The following is a 22,514-nucleotide window of genomic DNA, read 5'->3' on the forward strand; positions in this document are numbered from 1 at the left end:
TGGACACTTTTTTAATTTAAAGGAAATTTAACACGTATCCGGGTTTTAAATTATGAAAGAGCACCATTAAGCCAGGGCTCTCCTAATTTAAAGCATTTAGTTGCCGAGGCAGCAGTTGGTGTTCTACATCATATGTGTCATATTGAAAATTATACGAAGACGCAGATTGAAACCATGTGTTTGGAAGAAAACAACGCATGGTTTCATAAAAGACACTGCAAGCAGGCTCCCGTTAATTTGTTATTTACCATGGGACCTGATTAATAACTCCACCGAAAATAAATATGCTAACTTAACTATCCCCGGTTCTGGAGATTGTAAACAATATCCTACTCCAAAAGTTAAATCTCGTAGACCGAACCTGCAGATTGCATTTAACTTCTCGTGTTTCCCGGCAGTTTATCTACATGCCGGACCCTTCACGTTTATGTACGCAGAACCTCAGAGTATGATGTTTATTCGTCCCAGAAAGTACACATAAATACAAAAAAATGTACATACTAGGCATGCTGTTGTTCTTAATTTTCGGCAGTACATGTGCGTAGCGGCGATTTCATGATTGGAGCGCGGCTTTCAGGGATCAGAGACCTGTCCGGGGAACCGAGAGTCAAGTTTTGTTTTCCTGTTGTTGTTTTTAAAAATAACATGGCCAAATAATTGTTGCAAGGACCTGCATACATCTTGGGTGATTTTGATAACGGATACTAATTCCCGTTATTCCTACCCCCAACGCTAAGACCGAGTTTATTATCGAAGAAGGGGGGTCATAAAATATAGCCTTTACTTGAAATACAAAATATACATTCTGGAACATGCATTTTGATTTTCATTTTGTTATGCATACATTTGCGTTCATAAGAATAAGGTAAGAAATAATCCCCTTTATAAATCTGTTACTAGTGTTAGTTGTACGTAACCCAATCGATCGCAAAAACGCCTGCATGTAGAAAGGTCGAAGATTAGCACATGAAATCAAGCGCCTGTTGATACGGTCAGTGCCACGTCGCTACGCATGCGTGACAGTTCACAAAATGGATTACTTCCGGAAATATCTGGCACCACAACAAGGAGAAAACCAGCCGACAGGTGCCGAGACTGTGAGTCTTTGAATAAAAATTACCATATAAATCATGGAAACCAACTATATTTAAGCTATTTATAAAGTTTCATAACGAACGCATTAGTAACAACGCAGAAGTACACTGCCGGTTTCATCTGTCAGTTTTCTGTTTTAACTTGGCAAGGATAGCCAGAGTTGCTGCATGCTTTTTTCGAAGACTGGCTGCCATCCAGACTGGCAGCATTTTTTAAGCCTGTGAAACCATTGAAACAAAAAGGTTGTCTACTACTACGCATTTTTCCTCACACGATTACTTTCCTGGTGGTGGTGGTAAACAGCAGAAGTGCCTCCGTCGGCCTTAAAGGTTAATGGGGGGAGGAGTGTAGTGTGTGTGGGTTAGAACCAGCCGCACGGTTAGCTCAGTTGGTTAGAGCACTGTGCTAGTGTTCCGGCGTACATTGGTTCGAGCCCCACACTGGGCGCACTTTTCCTCCCAGAATAACATTAAAGTTCAAGTTCAAACTGCAGGGGATCACTCCTTACAGGGTTGTCAATAAGTTTTTGTTGAACCGACTGAAACAGAAAAGTAGGCGGCCAGCAAGGAGGATCGGTTGGCATCCCCTCCCCCCTTGGAAATTTTGAAATTCAGCGCTTCATTTCCTGCATTCTGGGGCATTTTGGGAGTATTTAACCCTTTACTTCATAGGTACGCAATTTTACTTATCTATCCATAGCTTCATAGATACGGAGATCCACGCTTCATCAATAGCTTCATAGATACGTAATTCTACGTACTCACAATGCAGGGTAATTTATTTTCATATCTGTTGCTTGATTATTTGCTATAATTTCATTTCCACGAAGTATAAACATCGATAAATACAATGCATCAACAACACTATGTTACTATTTTAAGAATTTTGGAAAATCGCGAAATAAGGTTATTGGTATCAAAGATGCGTAAAATGTTGACTGCGCAGGTTTGTGGGCATTCCTGTCTCGTTTTCCTCGTGGAAATTTACACAATGCTGTAAGTTATAAGTAACTACCAATAATACAACTATATTTTATTGATCTATCGCCTGACGTCACAGGTCATGGTTCAGAATCGTGTTAACATGTCGGCAATGTTGGATAAACAAAATATTGTCTACTGCGTCTACAAATACGCCGAATCGTAAGATAATGATTCAGATTATCGGAAAATTTTAAACCAGTCAAGGTGATGCTCTAAATATCAAAAAGAGATGTTATAGGCGAAAAAAGCCCATTTTTAGCGGTAAGGGACATTTATTACCAAAAAAACTCACGATCAATTTTTTTTCTTCCGAATTTGAACCGGCCCAAACGCCATTTGAACCGTCCATTTCGGCCGGCGGCCGGTTCTTATTGACAACCCTGCCTTAAACTGTAAATTTAAAGTTTTACTTGCACAGCCTTGTCCTAAACGACACATGTATAGTTGACCAGCTTGGAGCCTACTCAACTTAAGGCTTTCAGTTTATTTTTAAATCTTTGAGCTTTTGTATATTGTCGGTAGAGCTTTTGTTGTCCAGGGTGTCAGATTCATCTATACAACAGTTGTTTAATAATAATACTGTGTGGTAATTGTTAGCAATATCTCAGACTTATGTTTACAAACAGAAACAAAATGTACACAATTTGCAAATTATAACCAGTGAAGAAAATTTATGAATTGACAGTGGCAACATGAAGACAGGAATAGTAACCTAAGTAATATAGCATATCATGTGTACTATGAAATAATATAGTATCAAAGTTCTATGGATTTCTGCATCTAAACAGTTTATTACAGTCCTCCCTTGTTGAATGAGATTGGCTGACTACAATCACATCGAATGTTAAATTGGTGTGATCAATCACTAGTCTCATCTCATTCATTTGACTCTAACATTAGTTTTGATTGGATGAGACATTATCATGTAGGAGTAAAGATGAAAGAACATAAAAATCAAAATGACAGAAATATACCCTGTGACAGCACTGAGTCTAAATTAAGTGATCAGGAGCAAACACGTTAACTTAAACAATAGTCTTCTAGGCATTTATTTCTTAATCTCATATACTTATGTCTTTATTTTAGGTTGAACGGCTGGTAGATAGAGCTTCATCTTCCACTCTACTCGATGACAGGCGAGATGCTGTGCGAGCCATCAAAGCTCTCTCCAGGGTATATTCGATTATTTATTTTTATACTCATATACATTATAGGCAATATTGAAAAATGATAGTCTAAACTGCATTTTATTAAATAATGTTATGGCTGTAGTGGTAGGTGCATGGAGAGTCCCTGGTTTGGTCTCCACTTTGAGCTTTGTTGTTAGAGTAAATGGTTCTTAATCACATGCCACAAGCAGTTGTTAAAAGTACATGTTTATTAATGTAAAAAGCTGTTCAGAGCTTTGGTTACTTGTTTATCAGTGCAATGTTAAAAATAAATCTTACAAAACTTATTTTATGGTTTATACTACCGATACATATTTTTAATATACCAGTCATCAAACATTCAATTGCTCAATAATAGGATTAATATGTGAATATTTTGTGAATACATACATGTAATGGCAAGTTGTTGCATTATCAAATGGATCAACTCATAAACTTTTCAAATGACCTTGACAATATCAATAATTGATTTGGCGACAGGTCAATTATAAGTGCTTGTTTTATAGTATCAGTCATATTTTTTAAAGCTACAACCTATTCCTGTGTGGTATAATCTATTAATGTCAAACCTGTCTTTTCTCTTCTCAGAAATTCCGACTGGAAGTTGGTACCCAGGCAATGGACACATTGCTCAATGTGCTGGAGATGGACCGATCAGACTCAGAGATTACTGGATATGCGCTAGATGCACTCTGCAATGTCATGTCAAATGAACCTATGGATGATGGTCAGTATTATTTAACTGTTTTATCAATTAAATCCTCAAATGCACGATAGTGATTTTGTTAATCTGAGTTTCATTAATGTTTTTGTTTTTATTGCTTTTGTATCGTAAGTTTTTATGACAACATAAGAATAATTGCTCTGCATAATATATTAACACATAACAGCATATCTTTGACTGATATATTTTAACAGATGATGATGATCATCAAGTTGGGCCAGATGATTTAGGAGCTCAGTTCACAGAGATTTTCATCAAGAAGGCAGATAATGTTGGACTTCTTCTGTCTCTATTGGAGGTTAAAACAGCTTGATTTTTTGTGCTTAACACATTTCAAGCATTTAAGCCACCACTTATATGTCGAATTATGATTATATAATTTGATCTAACATGTATTTTGAAACCTTCTTTGATATAAATAAAATAGTGAAAATCAGCATTTTTATCAGATGTCCATTTGTAAAAGGATTTTCGGTGTATTGCATAACTTAAACAGTCGTTCTTATTAGCTGGCTTGTGTAGATATATAGTAGAGTGTCTATCTGTGTTCTAAGGGTAATGGGTTGGAGTTCTACTAAACGCCTATTGCAATATAGTATTTTTTACAGTGAAAACACATAATAATAATGCCTTATTATTTGGGCTCTAACATTAAATGAATTATTTCTGTACTTGCCAGGAGTATGACTTCCATGTGCGTTGGCCCACAGTTCGCCTGTTGACCACACTGTTGAGTAACAAGTGTAAAGATGTACAGGAGTGCATTCTCGTTCATCCCATGGGCATTTCCAAACTGATGGACCTACTGTCAGATAGTCGGGAGATCATCAGGAATGATGTTAGTATAGGACAGGCTTATGTTTGTTAGTACATGAACGCAAAGACTTGTAGACAAATGCTTTGTGTCGAACATTGTGAACAATCTTGTAACTCTTTGAAGGGAATTTTCATTTAGTGTGCTTGTTTTTATTTCCAAAACAATTGTGCCATCAGCATTTTTCACAAATGTGGCAAGACATCTAAATATATGTATATATCTAGAGATAAAGTGACATAATTCCTATATTAAGTTCTGCAGTTCTGTCTGACATACCGTAATTGAGATTCAGAATGGTTTCATGGTATGGTCTGGTTCAACTGTTTGTGTCTCATTTTCTATCACAGGCTCTTCTGTTACTGAACCAGCTTACAAAGGGCAATGCAAACATTCAGAAGATTGTGGCCTTTGAGAATGCCTTTGAACGACTTCTAGACATTGTGCAGGAGGAAGGGGCAATAGACGGAGGTAATGTCATTATAAGCATACCTGTTTTTGAAAAAAGTCAATGCAAAACATTGCCATAGCCCCAAAACGTGTTCAAAATAATTAAAGGGAACCAAGTACACATGTTGCCAGAGATATTTTACCTTTACATTGTTATGTATTAAAAGTATCAATACATAATCTGAATCAATAAATGACTTATTCTGTATTATATGACTTCAGCTCCCATTGTCAGCCGCAAAAATATGATTTGAAAATTCATTCATAAAATGTTCTAGTTTCAGTCCCCCTTCCCTTCTTTGACTGGATTTCAAACTATTTTAACCTCAGCATTTAAAAAAGGGATTCCTTCCTTTTACTTTGAGTAAAAATCCTCCTGAGACAATTCCCTGATTTTTGATAGTTATAATTCTAGAGTGCCTTAAGAATGAAATAGTTTTGTCTGGCATTTTCCACTTAAAAGGATGTTTCATGTAAGACTTCCATGTTTAGGAGAGTTAAGAGTTCATGGTCTTATTTCCCATTATAGGTATTGTGGTAGAAGACTGTCTACTTCTGCTTTTAAACCTGTTAAAGAACAACTCATCCAACCAGAACTTTTTCCGGGAGGGAAGCCACATCAAATATCTTAGTCCCTTCTTTGACCTGGACCAGGACCAGCACAGGCCTCAGGTCGGCTGGTCAGCACAGAAAGTCACCAACATACACCTACTGCTGCAGGTATGTAGTTTTTAAAATTAGATAATTTGCTGTATAATTATGTATGTTTTATTTTCAATACAAGTAAACAATTATTTCCTTGATATCAGAAAAAATGGGTCCCTTAATTTCTTTCAACATTATAATTGTGTTTGACATGTTTTGCTTCAGCTTGTGAGGGCTCTAGTCTCCCCCAGTAACCCTCAACAGCTGACAACCAACTGTCAGAAAACAATGTTCACATGTGGTAAGCCATCAATACTTGCTTCCATATTACAGTATACATGCATATTGACACTTAAAAACAGTCTGTATTTTTGCCCATTCAATATTCTTCATTAATTCACATTTTCTCATTCATGTTTGTATGGTTGCTTAAATGTATTGAGAAGATCAATTTATTTTGATTAATAACCTCTTTCAATGCATCACCAACAGTGATTCATTCTCTTTTCTCTAATTTTAATGTCGAAACATTAGATATGTGTATGTGACTTACATATTTTCAGGTCTAGTCCAGGAGCTGTGTAAGATACTAATGGCTAGTGGGGTACCTGCCGATGTCCTCACTGAGGTAAAACTACACTTTAGTTGTATGAAAAGGCAGGTATCATTTATGATAATTAACATTGTACGAGCATTGGAAATATCTTTATAAAGAAATATCCCTCATATTGATTGGAGGGAGAGATGAAATATTATGGTATTTAAAAACTACCCTGGCTCAAGTAGAGAACATTTGCCTGAAACACCATCACCATGTTTAAATGACTGAACGCTATGTTTGAAATGAAATTGATGTTTCATATTGATAAATCAAATGTCAGTGTGTAAAGGGCTGGTACACAAACACAGCTATGACATTTTGAAATGATGCTACGTTTTCATAACAATTTAGCACGCTTTTTAAAATTCTACAACTATTTGACATTTTATATCATAATATCTGTTTTGGGTATATTATCCTCTGCATTACTACCATATATATTTATTAAATTGAAATGTTAGTGTTTTTCAATTAACAGACAATAAACACCGTAGCAGAGGTGATCCGAGGCAATCTACATAACCAGGAGTACTTTGCGTCTGTCATGGCCCCCTCAAATCCCCCAAGGTATGTCAAACATAAAATAGTTTAATGACATAATGAAACCTGGTTTTATATTGTTCTAAGGTAAAAAAAATTAAGATAATGTCAAGGTATTGTCATTTGCGTGCAAAAACATATGGCCTTAACTAGAAAACATTCAAATGTAACTTATTAAAGATGTTGCCAGTGACAATAGGCATTGTGGAACACAGGGCACATAACTCTCCCTTTAATAGTTGTTGAGTTATGCCACTTGTTCAACTGAAAAACAACAGTCAAGCTTTTGTGTTTGCTCTGCTGTGTTCATTATTGAAATAATGTTGATATTTTGTAAACAACTTTATTCATTTAGAATACTCCTTGTGTCAGAACTATAATTTTTAATGGATTGTAACTTATTTTTTAAAATCATTTTTAAAAGCGTACCAGACCATTCGTAAGTATTGATATTTACTTAGACTGGTTTGGTTACCCTTGGTGTTAGCTGGTAGGCCGTTATGTTTTTGTTGTTTATGAAACATATATTTTTTGTGATGTGAATGTCATTTGTTAAAATAATTATGAAAAAAAACTTATATTTTATATGAAGAAAGGTAAAAAGTTTGTTGTGTTTTAATTTGATAAATTCAATCATTATTTATCATCTTCAACTTTCATATATTTTTCTAGAATTATAATATATAGATATGTTTAAATGCTTATGCCTTTGATATCTGACAATACATGTCATAAAGTGAAATACTGTGACTTGATATTCATATTTCAATGTCAAACATCTGCCCAATTAGTAGCGTTTTATTTTCTGATTGAGGATACCTGTGTAGCTACCTTCTCTAATGATGATGACAACAACAAAGACAACAACAGCAACAACAACAACAAAGATGATCATCTATATTCTACTACTTGTAATTCCACTGTAAATTGTTGAAGAAATCCTAAAGGTCACAACTTCATGTGTAAATCCCATGCGATTGTGTATTTCCAGACCAGCAATAGTGGTGTTACTGATGTCAATGGTAAACGAGAAGCAGCCATTCACTCTCCGCTGTGCTGTTCTCTACTGCTTCCAGTGCTTCGTGTACAAGAATGAGGTTGGACAGTCTCAGATCGTACAAACACTACTGCCAACATCTGCTGATTGTGAGTGTTATGAGTTACAGTGTTCTGCAAAACTGTATTAAGAAACAACTATGAATGTTTCCTGTTTCTTTGAAACGAAGTTTTCCTTCAATTTATTTCACACTTAGCGCACGAGATCATGAACTTGTTTTATGATATTAAGTCTATTTAAAAATTACTGTTATATCTTTTTTTTTAATTTTTGTATTCATTTAAATAAAGATATTGTATTACATACTTCATTGAAAATTGGAAGTAATAGATAAAACCAGAATTGAAAATGTTGGATGTTTTCATTTGCAGCCACAACAATATCAGCAGGCCAGCTTCTGTGTGGAGGCCTGTTCAGTGGTGACTCCTTGTCCAACTGGTTTGCATCTGTAGCCCTGCTAAATGCCATATGTGATAACCCCACACAGAAGGAACAGCTACTGAGAGTCCAGCTGGCTACCAGCCTGGGTAACCCCCCTGTCTCCCTTCTCCAACAGTGCTGTAACATTCTGGCCCAGGTGAGTGCTGCATTCAACAAAATGAACATTTTGCTCATGTTAACATGTTACTGCTGGCCTGTAATTGAACATACCACTGCAGGTCTGTAATTGAACATACCACTGCTGGTCTGTAATTGAACATACCACTGCTGGCCTGTAATTGAACATATTGCTGGCCTGTAATTGAACATACCACTGCTGGCCTGTAATTGAACATACCACTGCTGGCCTGTAATTGAACATACCACTGCCGGTCTGTAATTGAACATGTTACTGCTGGCCTGTAATTGAACATGTTACTGCTGGCCTGTAATTGAACATGTTACTGCTGGCCTGTAATTGAACATACCATTGCTGGCCTGTAATTGAACAGCCTGTAATTGAACATGTTACTGCTGGCCTGTAATTGAACATACCACTGCTGGCCTGTAATTGAACATACCATTGCTGGCCTATAATTGAACAGCCTGTAATTGAACATGTTACTGCTGGCCTGTAGTTGAACATGTTACTGCTGGCCTGTAATTGAACATGTTACTGCTGGCCTGTAATTGAACATACCACTCCTGGCCTGTAATTGAACATACCACTGCTGGCCTGTAATTGAACATACCATTGCTGGCCTATAATTGAACAGCCTGTAATTGAACATGTTACTGCTGGCCTGTAATTGAACATGTTACTGCTGGTCTGTAATTGAACATGTTACTGCTGGCCTGTAATTGAACATACCACTGCTGGTCTGTAATTGAACATGTTACTGCTGGCCTGTAATTGAACATACCACTGCTGGCCTGTAATTGAACAGCCTGTAATTGAACATGTTACTGCTGGCCTGTAATTGAACATACCACTGCTGGCCTGTAATTGAACATGTTACTGCTGGCCTGTAATTGAACATACCACTCCTGGCCTGTAATTGAACATACCATTGCTGGCCTGTAATTGAACATACCACTGCTGGCCTGTAATTGAACATGTTACTGCTGGCCTGTAATTGAACATGTTTCTGCTGGCCTGTAATTGAACATACCATTGCTGGCCTGTAATTGAACATACCATTGCTGGCTTGTAATTGAACATATTACTACTGACCTGAAATGTTTCTTTCTATATTTTCAGGGTGGTAGAGTACAGACCCGTATTGGGATCCTAATGCTACTGGCCACATGGATGGCCGACTGTCCAACTGCTGTTGCACACTTTCTATTCAACACAGCAAATGTGCCATATGTATCTTTCACTCAAAATAATCATGTACTGGAATGTATGACAGTGTCTGAGAGATAATTTAGTACATGTAAAAATGGAGAATTGCATCTTGTCAGTCCATCTCTAGGTCCCTGAACATATATGTGTATGTTTCCAGCAATCCAAATTAAAAATAAACTTGACTTCAACTACATTTAACTCTTATCAGATTGTTTTTGCTTAAAATCAGAATTTAACTCTTAGTTTATACTTATTTTCTTTAGCTCTATTCTGATGAAAGCTAATCGCTTATAGTATCACTGAGTGTCACTATCATTGGATGTTGATTTTGAGAGCCCATGAGATAGTACCCTTGGTGGGGGATCAAACAAAGAGCTTCTTGGGGTAGAGGCAGACACCTATACCACTAGACACTTCTCACCTCAATTCTTACAGTTGCCATCTCACACTAATGAAAATTCCATAGTCTTCATTTAAAAAGCATAATTATTGACCACTTTATAATTGATCTCTGAGGCTGGAATAAAGTCAGATAATAGCATGCAAGCTATCTCCCTTTAATTGTTTACAACACAAGTCTCTTTCAAAGGGGTCTCCCACGGCCAGGTATTGAAACTAATATGACTTTCCCTGCAAGAAAGTTTTTCTTAAACCTTTCCAACTGCAACATGGTATTAAATGTATGGTCCTTAACAGTTTGCCAGTTAATATCGCAGGTGTCCTCGTCTGACGGGGACGAGAATGAACTCAATGTTCATGGTATGTGTGCCTTCCTTCTGGGGATATGTGTGCTCTACAATGATGACCAGAATGAAACATTCACCACGTAAGTGCATTTATTATATATGTGCCATAAATCAGCAAGCAATTGTATCACAAAATACATTTTTCCATATTCCACCTAGCGCAATACAGCTGTATTCCACTCTCACTCATATTCCACCTAGTGCAATACAGCTGTATTCCACTCTCACTCATATTCCACCTAGTGCAATACAGCTGTATTCCACTCTCACTCATATTCCACCTAGTGCAATACAGCTGTATTCCACTCTCACTCATATTCCACCTAGTGCAGTATTCCACTCTCACTCATATTCCACCTAGTGCAATACAGCTGTATTCCACTCTCCACCTAGTGCAATACAGCTGTATTCCACTCTCACTCATATTCCACCTAGTGCAATACAGCTGTATTTCACTCTCCACCTAGTGCAATACAGCTGTATTCCACTCTCACTCATATTCCACCTAGTGCAATACAGCTGTATTCCACTCTCACTCATATTCCACCTAGTGCAATACAGCTGTATTCCACTCTCCACCTAGTGCAATACAGCTGTATTCCACTCTCACTCATATTCCACCTAGTGCAATACAGCTGTATTCCACTCTCACTCATCATAACAAGTGTCATGGCGTGTTGTTAAAATAACTTCATAAATTAAATAGTGTGTTAAGAATTTTTGTACGAAAATGTAAAAGAGCTTCTAAATGGTTTTAACCAGTATGGTATATACTAAAAGAGATGTTTGTACTGTCTTTTGATCTTGGAGGTCATATTCGACTCATGGAGTTTTGCTCGGCTAGCACCCTGTGAACTACACCTCCCAGATCAAAAATGCAGTACAAATAACATATATTTTGCTGGTTGTAAAGACTAAGATAAGATTCAGTCAAAATGAATGGCATTGAATGTGACATTTTAAATTGTAAGTTCATGAGTAAATAATGCAGTTAAGTTTTGTTACATTAAGTTTATAGACATTGAGGGAGTCTGATTAATTTTAAAACCAAGCAAAATAAAAAAAATATGAAGAAGATAATCAGGTCTTAATATTTGTTCACTGGTAACTGAATTTAGGGTTTGATTTTTCTCTAGAAAAAAGAAGAGTTATCTTTATAAGACTGGTTATAATGGTTCAAACCGGAAATTCTAACCCTCTACACTTCAGCTCCCTGGACTATCTTAATATCTTATTCATTGAATTATCTATTAGTTAAGGCATTGTCATAGCCTAAGTGTTGTTGTCGGCAATGTGGAAAATCTTTATGCATGCCCATCATTATTCAAGATCACTGTGAATGAGACTACACAATACGCACATGCATAGCAAGGCCCTTATAATGGTTTTAATATCATATGAGTTATACCCCTTTATTTTCTACAAAAACAGCAACAGGTGAGTGTGGAATTCTTGTTTTGGTTTATTTTAGCTTGATTTAGAAGACCTCTATTAGCTTATAAGAATCATTTTGGAGTCTGTATTCTGGGTAGCAACCAGCACTGGGTTCCTTTTTGATAGGCCAACAAAACATTGCTTTTGTGAGGTTAGAGCTCATGACCACTTTTGTGAGAGGCAGACATCTATACCACTAGACCTTTATATATTTCAGGGCATCAATACGACAGATCATAGAGAAGCGGATAGGCTTAGAAAGCTTCACGGACAAGTTATCCCATGTGACCAAGAGTGAGACATACACGCGTGCAATCAAGAGGCCTCACCTGAACTACAAACAGGCCTCAGAAGTGTTCTTTGACCACCAGTTTGCTATGCTGTTTAAGACTGTAGAACGTGAGTATAGTTACTAGTCAGTCTGATTTAATAGATACAAATTAGACATTTTGAAATGCATTTTAGACATTAAATCACCATGACATGATGAGATTTTAACGAATTTGAATCATTAGAATATTTGCATTACAAGCCAATCTAGTATGCTGATGTTTGCTGAAAAAATACTTGTTGCTGTTTTTACAGTTCAAAGTCTGATGCTTTATCATAGAAATGTTTAGGACTGTTATATTTTCATTTTCAAAAAAGTAAATGTATTTCTTATGTTGTTTAGATAAACTTATATCTTTTTATTGCAGATGACATTTTAAAAGCTCTTTCACCATCTAACAATATAAAAGATAACAAAAAGCAACTTGCCAACTTGAAAGAACATGAAAGTATAGTCTCACAGTACAAGGATTTGATACAGGAGCAGGTAAGTGTTCATCAGCTCATTTGTGTTTTAAAGAAAACTGTTTGTATCAGCATCATCATGCAAAATCTTACATAATGGCCATAACTAGCGCAGCTGCAGGGTTCCTATGTTGCCAGACAAAATGCACATGTTAAGCAAGACCCATAACACACTGTGTGAGTGTAATGTTAGCTGTGTCTCACATCTCTATGTGTGAACTTAGTCTATCATCTCAGTGTGTGAAATGTTACCTTGGTCTGACATCTCTGTGTGTGTAATGTTACCTTGGTCTGATATCTCTATGTGTGTAATGTTACCTTGGTCTGACATCAGTATGTGTGTAATGTTACCTTGGTCTGACATGTCTGTGTGTGTGATGTTAACCTTGGTCTGACATCTCTGTGTGTGTAATTTTACCTTGGTCTGACATCAGTATGTGTGTAATGTTACCTTGGTCTGACATGTCTGTGTGTGTAATGTTACCTTGGTCTGACATCTCTGTGTGTGTAATTTTACCTTGGCCTGACATCTCTGTGTGTGTAATGTTACACTGGTCTGACATCTCTGTGTTTGTAATGTTACCTCGGTCTGACGTCTTTGTGTGAGAAATGTTTCCAGGTTTAAAAAACAACAACACATTCTAACTGAAAATTAATCGGTTCAAATCAGGAATGAAAATAGTCATTCCTATTTTTAAGTCAGCAGGGATTTATATATATATATTTCCATGTGACTATTACCAGATGTTCATTCATACCAAGCATAATCCTATTAGCTATCAATTGTCTTCACTGTGGAACTTCAGTTAGCCAGGGCATACTTACTACTTTCCTGTTCCCTGTCTTACAGGATGAGAGATTACGAGAGACTACCGGTCAGTTGGAAAGTCTGCAGGCGGTACATTCGAGAGCTCAGAGACAACTAGATGAGTACAGTCAACAGATCCAGCAACTACGTGACCAGAATGCTCTACTCAAGGCCACCAAAGGTAGGGTACCATCTAAATTGAGGGGAATGGGGGGGTCAACTGAATTGATGAGGCAAACAATGAAGAATTGAGAGAGACAGCTGATTTTATTTGCTTAAGTCGAAAAAAGAAGATCCCTTAACAATTGGCATATAAGGGGCTCAAGAATTTGTCATTAAAACTTCTCTGCCATTTGCTGTTTTGTGTTTTCTGCTCAGAAATTGACAGATTATAAAAAGTTGATATTCATATGCTTTGAAGATATTATGTAATATGTCACAGGTTCCAAGTCTGCTGAAGGAGGTGTTGACAGAGAAGAAGAGGTGCGGGGTTTAAATGAGAGGCTGCAGACCCTTAATGTGCAATTGGCTGAAAAGGATGCCCACATAGATAAACTAGTAAGTGCCTCTGTAAAGTAGGGTGTTAAGGGAGCAGATCAGAGATTCAGGAGCTCAAAAGAAAGAAAGGCACTCATGTACTGGAACTAGTTTCTGTAAAGGGGTCAACCTTAATTCACAGAAAGCAATTGATAGTGTTTGGCTCTAGGATAGGCAGGGTAGTTATCAGTCAAATAATAGTTTGCTTTTATATGGCCATATCTTGCATACTATTTGCTCAGATAAATATTAGATTTATTTTATGAGGAGGGGAATTATTGATATGTTATCAAAATAATCCTTATTCCGAGATTCAAATGAAACCATTTTGTCTTTATTCCTTAAATTTTAATTCATGTGAGAGAAGCTAACAATCATGTTGCAAAGGTGGGCGCATATGTCATTGTTATCAGTTATAATGAACAAATGTTTCCACTTTCAGAAGACAGATCTCTCTGTAGCAGAGGCTCGTTTAGGTGCTCAAGAGCTCGGTGAGGAAGATAAGGAGAATAATCCTAGTGAAACGGCCGTGCTTCAACAGACTGTCACTAGATTAAATACCGACTTGCACGAACTAAACCTAGAAGTGACTAACAAAGATATGGAAATTAACCGGATAACGTCACAATGTACTCAGTTACAGTCACAGTTAGAAGATGCAGTGAGTAGCAAGCATTTAAGTCAATAACTTTCATAGGTTTGGGTGTAACAATGCGATTTTTTTTAGAAATTTTAATGCTCATATTAAAATAATTAAGGGTACAAATTGTTATAGACTGTGTTTTTTTCAACCTGTGGAATAAATAAAGCTTGTTTTCCAAATTTTTTATAGATTTTTCAATGTGTGACACTTAATAGCAACAAATGTAACAATTTCAAGAATTTGCCATTATTTCAAATGTTAACTTTCATTATTTTCATCCGTTATATTCAATTTTCATCCGTTAAATTCAAGAAACATGTATGTGTAGAAGAAAGTCAGAGTTTAGGATTCCTAGTGTGAAAGTATAATTGTATAACCAAAATGAATTAAATGGATACATATATATTCTGAAATTACAGGTAGTATCAGCCAATATGAACCAAAGTGCCGAGGTTAACACTTCCCGGGTGACTGACCTTGAAAGTGAAGTGACCAAGGTCACAGACGAGAGGAATAGTCTACAAGATCGTCTAAGGAAAGCTAATGAAGAAAACCTAAACCTCTGTGAGAAAATTAATGTAAGTGTTAATCTATCTAAATGAAGTATTATTTATTTACAATAAATTCAAAGATTGACCTGCATAGTCATGTGAATATTTTTTGAATTCATTTTAATGAAATGACTAAAACTACTACTGACTCTATTTTTATACTTTTTTGTAATAATAGAAAAAGAAAATATTTTATCAAGTTTCAGCTTTGTTTCTAATAGAAAAAAAGCTAATAGAAAAAAGGCTGAAGTTTACTATTCAGGATAAAATCCTGTGTGTCAAAAAGATCAGGAAGTATTTTGAAAATCAAAATCAAAATGTGTCTGTAATCTTCCTGTACTCTCAAACTGGTACATTTTTCCTGCATTTCTAAAGAGCATAAAAGTCGTTTTCTCATCGAGAATGTCTTGGGTTTTTTCCTTCAGAGATTAGAAGAAGAATGTAGCAAGAAGGACAGGGAGAAGGACGAGCTGAAAGACGAGTTGGAAACATTGAAGAAAGAGCAAGAGGATTTGCTGGTACTGCTGGCAGACCAGGACACAAAGATAGACAAATACAAGAGTCGACTTAGGGAACTAGGACAAGAGGTAAGGGGAGAGATGAGAGGGATAATTTAGGGGAGAGTTATTGAAGAGGGATAGGGCCTTCGAAACATTGAAAAATGAGCAAGAACATTTGCTGGTACTGGTTGCAGACCAGAGCTCTAGATTAAGAGGAGGAATGTGAAGTTTAGCAGGGTATCTCCTGAAGGCAAAGAAATGATAAGTTTAGAAGTGTTGGACCAGAAAGCAGAGAAATGTGAAATTCAGTGGGGTAGGACCAGAAAACAATAGACTCAGAAGTTTAATAGATAAGGACCGGAAAGCAGAGAAATGTGAAATTCAGTGGGGTAGGACCAAAAGGCATTAGGATCAGAAGTTTAGTAGATAAGGGACTGGAAGGCATGAGAATCAGAAGTTTAATAGATTAGGACCAGAAAGAAGAGAAATGTGAAATTCAGTGGTGTAGAACCAGAAGACTGTAGAACTGGAAGTTTAGTAGATAAGGGGCTGAAAGGCAGTAGAATCGGAAGTTTAGTAGGGTAGGGCCGGAAGGCAGAGAAATGGGAAGTTTAGTAGGGTAGGGCCGGAAGGCAGAGAAATGGGAAGTTTAGTAGGGTAGGACCGGAAGGCAGAGGAATGGGAAGTTTAGTAATGTAGGACCCAAAGGCAGAGGAATGGGAAGTTTAGTAATGTAGGACCCAAAGGCAGAGGAATGGGAAGTTCAGTGGTGTTGGACCAGAAGACTGTAGAACTGGAAGTTTAGTAGATAAGGGGCTGAAAGGCAGTAGAATCGGAAGTTTAGTAGATTAGGACCGGAAGGCAGAGGAATGGGAAGTTTAGTAGGGTAGGACCCGAAGGCAGAGGAATGGGAAGTTTAGTAATGTAGGACCCAAAGGCAGAGGAATGGGAAGTTTAGCAGGGTAGGACCCAAAGGCAAAGAAATGGGAAGTTTAGTAATGTAGGACCGGAAAGCAGAGGAATGGGAAGTTTAGTAATGTAGGACCGAAAGGCAGAGGAATGGGAAGTTAAGTAGGGTAGGACCTGAAGGCAGAGGAAAGGGAAGTTTAGTAATGTAGGACTGGACGGCAGAGGAATGGGAAGTTTAGTAGGGTAGGGCCGGAAGGCTGAGGAATGGGAAGTTTAGTAATGTAGGACCGGAAGGCAGAGGAATGGGAAGTTTAGTAATGTAGGACCGGAAGGCAGAGGAATGGGAAGTTTAGTAATGTAGGACCGGAAGGCAGAGGAATGGGAAGTTTAGTATGAAACATGTACAGGATTTAACCATGTTGTTCATTCACAAACACATTAATTCAAAATTATTATTTTATTTCCTTTGTGTAAACTGCAAGCTTACACTTCAATTAATTTGCCCTTCTTATTTTAGATGGATGAGGTAAATATTGCATTATAACCTACTTCACTTCCAAACTTATCCTAGCTTATTGTGATGTCTATCTATGCCATGTGAATTTTTCCATTTTGAAACTGGCCGAAACAAGTTTTACCCATTCACCTTTAGGAATAGATCACAAAGGTATAAATAACCTTGGCCTTTGTGGTATTGAGGATTGAAAGCCTATTTGAGGTGTATTTTAAGACTGTAACCAATAACTTTGCAAAAGCTGTTTTAAAATCAAAGTTAATTTATCATTTTTTTCATGAGCTTGATTAGGAAATCAAATTTTTAATGCATTGAAGCAAAAAGATTACAGTGTACATTGCATGATTTTTGGATATGAATTAAATATTATTTTATTGAATACAATGTTATTCTGAATTGTTCATCAACTGTTTATGCATTTTTGTTGCCTGTCCAATTATGCACTTTGGTCCTTGTATGCACTATTAAAATAATTTTTCATTAATTTATTATTCTATGAAGAATGGGGTGGAAGAATGTTTCATTCCTGGTATAGACGGCGGCTTGTTTCCGAGAGGATTGTCATAATGAGTAGTTTCTGTACTTGTGAACTGATCAAATTTACATGTAATTGAACAAGTAAAATATTTAAGATTTGCTCTGAGTAATTATATTGAATGTCTTTTAGAAATCAAACGAAAAGAAGAAGAAAATGAACGGAAACCTAAACTTGTGATATTGATGAGATTTGCTAATTTTGTATGTTCCAGGTTGAAGAGGATGATGATGACTTTGACGATGATGAAGATGTGGAGGACGAAAGCTAACATCCAGATAATCCTTTCTTCCAGACCTGTACAAAACCTCATCTATGAATAAACCAGCCAAATATTTTTAGAGGGCCCCAAAAGGATTTTACTAACTAAATCTGGGACTGAAATGTTTATCATTCCTCATATTGAGTACAAAACCCAATCAACCAGCAACCAGAATTGTGTTCCTTTTCCCTTTTCTCAGATTTTCTTTCAGATCACTATTCCAGGCCCTAATTTCTAGAAACTTCTTAAGCTTAACAGGCTTAAGTTGCTTATTTCAATTAGCCAAAATACATACTTATAGTGATTTTTTATCTATGAAAATGGTTTATTGTGAAAATCATAACGATAATTTCTATCTTAAGTATTAAAACATTTAAAGAAGTATATAAAATGCAAAATATTGAAAGACAAAAAGAATGGGTTTAGCTTAATCCAGTTATAAGAGATTTATGAAGTTTCACGAAAATGGGACTTGGTTTTGTTTACTTTTTTCATTAAATATAAATATCTGATCAGTTCAACACTTTTTTAGGTTGTAAGGTACAGTGGCAATGAAAGGGTTGTTTTTTTACTGCAAAAGAAATGTTAAATGGACAAATATGATTTTTTACATAGAAGGTTTTGTGAACAGTGAATCATATAAAACCGAATGTCCACAGTTTATGTATACAATAGGCTTAAAGCTAGTTTGCATATTTGAACGATTTGTTTTGTTAATAGTTATCACTGGAAAAATAATTACCAATCAATAATGAGTTTGATTATATTTGATGGAACCCCAAAATTAAAGTCTTATGCAATTACCTGCTCAACGAATTGTATTAATCTGTTCAAATACCTTGTTTATTTTGTAATATATTTCTTGCTCTGTGAACATCATTTAGTGATAAAATGGGAACCATTTGACTGCTGCAGATTTTTCCTGTAGTGCTATATGGGAAAAGTGCAAGAGAGGAAATGTAACCTTTTAGCCATTTGAAGTGCTTCACCTTATCATTTTAATTATTATGTCATATACTGTGAAATACTTTTGTACGTAATTGATAAAAATCAATATCAGTAAAATTGGGTGTATGTACACAAAGTAATGGTAATTTGTTATCCCAAGAAGTGGAAAAATCACCTGTTGTAAATTTGATGTCAACTGTAACTTGTTGTTTTTTGACTTCCGAGAATTATTTTAATATTTTGGTGGGTTTAATGGTAATGCTAGACATGTGTTATTAATTTATTATTGTCTTCATTTTTGAAAACACAGACTGAATGATCTTTAGAATAACAATATACTGAGAAAGGGAATGTATTTTCCCTTTCATCTTTGAACCGTTAGGAATTATGACATATTATATTTATGAAATAAATGCTATTGAAATATACAGTTTGTCCACTTTTTTCTCGGGACAATAATGAATGGGAAATGAGCTTATTTGCAATCGAGTTACATTCAAGATCTTGTCGAGGTCTTGGTAAAGGTGGAGTTATGTTAGTTATTACTTAACTGTTAATGGTCCGTTATAAACAATTGTGATGTTATAAATTATTAAACATATCTTTTATTTTAGAAACTCATTTATAGATGAGTAATGATAACAATAAAGAGTGGGCACGTTCCTGTCGACAGAAGGATTCAAACTCTTGTTCTCTGTATCCGCAGTCAAGTGTGAAAATTTGAATATTGGTATCAGTCAAGAAATAATTTGCTGCTATTGCCAATCTTTCTTGTGGTGCAATTGTAGAGAGCCTCACCATAGGGCTTGAAAAATGAAATCTTCGAACCTATATGCAACCCAATGTTTTTGTGACCTAATGGGATGTGATTAGCAACTCCAATATAGCCACTTATTAAGATATGCTTTTTATGCCCCCGAAGGTGGCCATATTAAAATCGCACCATCCGTCCGTCCGTCTGTCCGGCTCTGTAACTTTCCCTTGTATGGACTGATTTTAAAATAACTTGCCACATGTGTTCCACATACCAAGACGACATGTCGTGTGCAAGACCCGTGTCCCTACCTCAAAGGTCAAGGTCACACTTAGTGTTTATTCACAATGGAGTGCTGCATATAAGGACATAGAGTATAGGTTGTCGTGTCCGGGCTGTAACTTTCTCTTGTATGGACAGATTTTAAAATAACTTGCCACATGTGTTCCACATACCAAGACGACGTGTCGCATGCAAGACCTGTGTCCCTACCTCAAAGGTCAAGGTCACACTTCGTGTTTATTTACAATGGAGTTCTGCATATAAGGACATAGAGTATAGGTTGTCGTGTCCGGGCTGTAACTTTCTCTTGTATGGACAGATTTTAAAATAACTTGCCACATGTGTTCCACATACCAAGACAACGTGTCGCGTGCAAGACCTGTGTCCCTACCTCAAAGGTCAAGGTCACACTTAGTGTTTATTCACAATGGAGTGCTGCATATAAGGACATAGAGTATAGGTTGTCGTTTCCGGGCTGTAACTTTCCCTTGTATGGACAGATTTTAAAATAACTTGCCAAATGTGTTCCACATACCAAGACGACGTGTCGCGTGCAAGACCCGTGTCCCTACCTCAAAGGTCAAGGTCACACTTAGTGTTTATTTACAATGGAGTGCTGCATATAAGGACATAGAGTATAGGTTGTCGTGTCCGGGCTGTAACTTTCCCTTGTATGGACAGATTTTAAAATAACTTGCCACATGTGTTCCATATTCCAAGACGACGTGTCACGTGCAAGACCTGTGTCCCTACCTCAAAGGTCAAGGTCACACTTAGTGTTTATTCACAATGGAGTGCTGCATATAAGGACATAGAGTATAGGTTGTTGTGTCCGGGCTGTAACTTTCTCTTGTATGGACAGATTTTAAAATAACTTGCCACATGTGTTCCACATACCAAGACAACGTGTCGCGTGCAAGACCTGTGTCCCTACCTCAAAGGTCAAGGTCACACTTAGTGTTTATTCACAATGGAGTGCTGCATATAAGGACATAGAGTATAGGTTGTCGTTTCCGGGCTGTAACTTTCCCATGTATGGACAGATTTTAAAATCACTTGCTATTGTTTATTCGCAAGGGAATTCTGAAAATAAGGACATAACAGTGTAGGTTGTCAAGTATGAGTGGTATTTTTTTATGTTCAGAGGCAATTTAAAATAACTTGCCATATGTATTTGACACGTAAAGGCAAGATCAACTTTTGATGTACTGACCTTGTTCATATGTCAATGTCACATTCGGGGGCATTCGTCACATACTGTAACAGCTCTTGTCTAAATCATATATCAGTCATCGAAATTGGACTGATGGATGAACAAGCCCAAATCCTTATACTATTGCTTGGCATCAATTTTTTAGCACGACTATTCGAAGAATTAGGACAGCTATACTACCCGCCAAAGCGTCGGCGTCACACCTTGGTTAAGGTTTTGCATGTAAGCGCCTTAAAGTCATTATCTCAGTAAATACATCATGTATTGCATTGAAACTTTATATATGTATTCCCAACTATCTAACCTACTAAATTAATGAAGTGAGATAAATCTTTTTTTGAATTCAATGCAAATAATGGGCCTTTATTATTTGACTTAGAAATTCTGGTTAAGGTTTTGCATGTAAGCACACATGGGTTAATATCTCAGCAACTACTTGATGTATTGCATTGAAACTTTATACACAGGCTCCCAACCATTCAACCTTCTTAATTAATCTGTAAAGATATCTTTTATATTAAATCATTTTTGCCCCCTTTATTATGCGACTTAGAAATTCTGGTTAAAGTTTTGCATGTTAGCACACATAGGTTAATATCTCAGCAACTACTTCATGTTTTGCATGGAGACTTTATACAATGGTACTCAACAACCCAACCTACTTGAATGACCAAGTTAGATAACTGTATTTTGCAAATAATGGCCCTTTATTATTAGACTTAAACATTCTGGTTAAAATATTGCATCTAACCACATTCATAATATCTTAGCAAATACATCATGTATTGCGTTGAAATCTAATCTAATTTTACAGTTATCCATGTTTCGCCAAAACTTTCAATCCTTACACTGAAAAGTGCCGTAATAGTCGAGCGCTCTCTGTGACAGCTCTTGTTTAACAAGCCCTGCTATATAAAATTCAGAATTTTAGCAAGCCTGGAAGTCATTTTACCAGTGCATGGCTTGAGGGCTTGTGTTAATTTTGACCACTGAAGTATGTCTTGGACTATATCAAAGAATTATTCATACAAGAGATGCCCATGCAAGTACACTGTACTGACTTCCAATGGGGTCCATTGGTGCTTGATGTTCAAAGAGACGGTACACGATACGAGGGAGTCTGTGAAAACTCTAGCTCTTCATGTTAGTTTAACTTTTACTTTACCCTTTGTAATGCATCAACTTGCCTTAGCCGATACTGAATATACCAAGTGATGCAGTATAAACCTTTACA

At 36.5% G+C, this 22,514-nt stretch overlaps 1 protein-coding gene across 1 annotated transcript; it reads left to right on the forward strand.

Moving 5' to 3' along the window:
* Nucleotides 1-1,005: 1,005 nt before the first annotated feature.
* Nucleotides 1,006-19,459, forward strand: LOC128217441 (general vesicular transport factor p115-like). The gene is made up of 22 exons (XM_052924599.1): nt 1,006-1,097; nt 3,165-3,251; nt 3,836-3,974; nt 4,166-4,269; nt 4,651-4,809; nt 5,136-5,256; nt 5,765-5,955; nt 6,106-6,181; nt 6,444-6,508; nt 6,960-7,048; nt 8,013-8,167; nt 8,450-8,655; nt 9,760-9,870; nt 10,554-10,675; nt 12,247-12,428; nt 12,728-12,846; nt 13,675-13,813; nt 14,075-14,190; nt 14,612-14,830; nt 15,232-15,390; nt 15,789-15,950; nt 18,036-19,459. Exons 1-22 carry the CDS (start codon nt 1,032-1,034, stop codon nt 18,090-18,092), a joined length of 2,844 nt encoding a protein of 947 aa, XP_052780559.1. The 5' UTR covers nt 1,006-1,031; the 3' UTR covers nt 18,093-19,459.
* Nucleotides 19,460-22,514: the final 3,055 nt, after the last annotated feature.

The sequence above is a fragment of the Mya arenaria genome, chromosome 2 (assembly GCF_026914265.1).
Source record: "Mya arenaria isolate MELC-2E11 chromosome 2, ASM2691426v1".
Lineage (NCBI taxonomy): Eukaryota > Metazoa > Mollusca > Bivalvia > Myida > Myidae > Mya > Mya arenaria.

Bases quoted from the DNA above. Each gene is read 5' to 3' on its own strand.
- LOC128217441 (XM_052924599.1), top strand. From the start codon at position 1,032: ATGGATTACTTCCGGAAATATCTGGCACCACAACAAGGAGAAAACCAG. The intron at 6,182-6,443 runs GTAAGCCATCAA...ACATATTTTCAG, and splicing joins GAAAACAATGTTCACATGTG to GTCTAGTCCAGGAGCTGTGT. The intron at 6,509-6,959 runs GTAAAACTACAC...TTCAATTAACAG, and splicing joins CTGCCGATGTCCTCACTGAG to ACAATAAACACCGTAGCAGA.